The sequence below is a fragment of the Anopheles bellator genome, unplaced genomic scaffold, assembly GCF_943735745.2.
Source record: "Anopheles bellator unplaced genomic scaffold, idAnoBellAS_SP24_06.2 scaffold01245_ctg1, whole genome shotgun sequence".
Lineage (NCBI taxonomy): Eukaryota > Metazoa > Arthropoda > Insecta > Diptera > Culicidae > Anopheles > Anopheles bellator.
In genome coordinates this window covers 1-3,030 of record NW_026685368.1, presented here as the reverse complement: position 1 = coordinate 3,030, position 3,030 = coordinate 1, and the positions used below count along the sequence as shown (strand labels likewise).

At 43.8% G+C, this 3,030-nt stretch overlaps 1 protein-coding gene across 1 annotated transcript; it reads left to right on the top strand.

Annotated features, from left to right (window-relative positions):
* The first annotated feature begins 344 nt into the window (after positions 1 to 344).
* Positions 345 to 2,551, top strand: LOC131214518 (negative elongation factor D-like). Its single transcript, XM_058208884.1, has 3 exons — positions 345 to 477; positions 542 to 1,266; positions 1,340 to 2,551. The coding sequence occupies exons 1-3, from the start codon at positions 418 to 420 to the stop codon at positions 2,334 to 2,336; spliced, it is 1,782 nt and encodes a 593-aa protein (XP_058064867.1). The 5' UTR covers positions 345 to 417; the 3' UTR covers positions 2,337 to 2,551.
* Positions 2,552 to 3,030: the final 479 nt, after the last annotated feature.

Sequence of the window (3,030 nt, the reverse complement as noted above, 5' to 3'; positions counted from 1 at the left end):
GGTCTTACTTGATGTTTTTCGTTGATATATATGAAAATGACTCCTGGACTTTACGCTTGAAAAAGGGTTTATATGGCTAGATGTCGATAATTTTGTTTCTTTTTATTTTATATTTGAAGGTTTTGTTCACATCCGTTGGTACATTTCGTTAAATTTTTCCAGTGTTGTTAATTGTATTTTAATTCGTATTGACGTATTGTATCATCGTTTATTTCTGCACATTCAAAACTCGTACTGTGGCATTGACACACAAAACATGTTCTCAGCACTTCGATCTTGAAGAGTAAACGGCGTGGAAGGCGGCAAAATCAACGAAATCAACGCGAGAAACAAGAGAACAGTGAAGCTTGTATTTGCTACGGCTGTGCCGTAATAAGTTTCATATTACTACACGAGGTTCATTGAAGTTGTATCGAAATGGAGGAATACGATGACGAGGCGGCCTGGGGCGGTCGCAAAACTCAACCAAACGAAGATGTAAGATGCCTGAAAGCATTCACAGAATACTTTAAACAATGTTGATGTAAATCGTTCTTTGCAGGGAGAGGGCCACGAAGAACCACTCGAAAACCCGAAGGAAGTGCTCAAAGAGTGTCTGTCCACGTTCTCTAGCACAGACTACATCATGGAGCCGACGATTTTCGCACTTCTGAAGCGCTACTTCCAAGCAGGTGGAACTCCTGAACAGGTTATCAATCAGGTGTCTGTCAACTACACGGCGGTAGCACAGATGGCGAATCTGCTCGCTGAGTGGCTCATCCTGGCAGGTGTTCGTGTCACCGATGTACAGGCCATGGTGGAGAATCACCTGAAAGACATGATTCTCAAAACGTTTGATCCAAAGAAGGCTGATAAAATTTTCACCGAAGAGGGCGACACGCCCGGGTGGCTGACAGAGATGATTGAACACCACACATGGCGATCGCTCATTTACCGCCTAGCAGAGGAGTACCCGGATTGTCTAATGCTGAACTTTACCATCAAGCTCATTTCGGACGCCGGGTTTCAGAGCGAGATAACATCCATCTCGACCGCAGCTCAACAGATTGAGGTGTTTTCGCGGGTTCTCAAAACGGCAATCGCCAAGTTTCTTAGCCATCCGGAGGACTGGCAGGGCGCAATGGAGGAAGTTGCCAAGATGGTTTGTCATGGGCAGCACACTTACGTCTACAGTCAGGTGTTGATACAAGTACTGTCACAGGAACCGAAGGGTGGCTTCATAATGAAACGGCTCTCACAGGAAATTACCAAATACGCACTCAAAAAGTGAGTATGTGGCAAAATAGTGCCGTTGACTAATAAATGATAAATTTTCCTTTTGCTCTACTTTCATTATCAGCAATCATAACGTAACACCCATAACAATGGCACTGAATGGTTCATCACGGCACCCGCAAGCATGTGAAGCGCTCACCTCAATGCTATCCCGGAACACGTTAAACCCGGCCGATATAACGGTGTTGTATAGAAACTACTCCTCGCCGGAGCCGCCCCCGATCGATCTGATTCGAAATCCGCAGTTTCTTGACCTACTCGTAGACTCGTTGTTCAAGGTGGGCGTGAAAATCAATCAAGAACACAAGTCGAAATACATCTATCTGCTCGCTTACGCAGCCAGTGTGTGCGAAACTTCCAGCAAGAAAGGACAAGGCAAGGGTGCAGCGTCTGCGGTTGGCATAGCGGGTTCGACACACCGACACACCAACAAAGATGAACTAAAAGCGACAATCAGTGCCATTGAGAAAGTGCACGAGATTTGCAACGTGAGCCGCGGTTCGAGCGAACTGGTGGCCGACATCTCAACTCTATACAACTGCATCCGCTTTCCGGTGGTCGGCGTGGGTGTGATCCGTTGGGTAGAGAACACGGTGACGGAGCCGTCCTACTTCAAGCTGTGCACCGAAAGCTGCCCACTGCATCTTGCGGTTCTAGACGAGGTAGTCTGTGTGCATGCATCGCTCCATGATCAGATCCTACGGCTTTTGATCAAGTTGTTCGAGTCGAAGCAGGACGAGCTAGAAATCCTGGTGCAGCTTGAGATGAAGAAGATGCTGCTCGACCGAATGATTAATTTATTGGCGTTTGGCTGTGTGGTACCCGTAGTGAAGTACATTAGCCAGTGTTGCGTACGGGGTGATACAGATATCTCGCTCATAAGGTACTTTGTAACAGAGGTGCTGGAAACGATCACACATCCGTACTCGGCCGAGTTTGTGCAGCTGTTTTTGCCGATGGTCGAAAACGAGGAGATTACCGGTTCGATGCGCGGCGAAGGTGACAACGATCCCGTGTCCGAGTTCATCGTGCACTGCAAGGCGCATTACACGACGTTGTAAGGAGAGAGATGCAGCAACGCCTTATTAGAGTAATGTATCGTTCTACAGTACCGCAGCGGCTTTATCAGATGTAGCGTTCATCACGATTTAATACGATTGCCTTAGGGTTTTAAGGTTTTGTACTAAGTAATTAAAGATCAAAAGGGATTCATTCATGTATTTTTGCCTTTGCGCAAATCTTTAATCATCTAAAGTGATTAATTTACAGGTTTTCAATTTATACATTTTAGATCGATTGTTTGAATTAACTATTTGTGTGCTTTTTTCATTCTTAGAGTGAAGAAAATCGAAACTACTGAAATAATAAATGGATAAATTTGACGGAGACTTAATTTGCATGGCTGTAGCATTGAAGTAGATAAAATAATCCGATACATTATTCCGCTCGATTGGCAATTCAATTCAACTTAGAAGCAATCGATGGAATATATTTTTTTGTTTAGTTGATTTCCATGAAATGCTGAACATATTGATTTTTTCTGTACAAAGCAGTGAATCTCAATTTCAACACGAAAAGCTGCGTGCTCGTCGGCTTAAGTGAAGTATTTTAATGAAGAATGAAAACATAACTCGAGTAATTATTTTGCATGCATTGTGCTCATATTATAAACTAGTATTATTCACATAAATAGTATTAAAAGCCTGATGGTCTTACTTGATGTTTTTCGTTGATATATATGAAAATGACTCCTGG

Bases quoted from the DNA above. Each gene is read 5' to 3' on its own strand.
- LOC131214518 (XM_058208884.1), top strand. From the start codon at position 418: ATGGAGGAATACGATGACGAGGCGGCCTGGGGCGGTCGCAAAACTCAA. The intron at 478-541 runs GTAAGATGCCTG...CGTTCTTTGCAG, and splicing joins AAACTCAACCAAACGAAGAT to GGAGAGGGCCACGAAGAACC. The intron at 1,267-1,339 runs GTGAGTATGTGG...TTTCATTATCAG, and splicing joins ACCAAATACGCACTCAAAAA to CAATCATAACGTAACACCCA.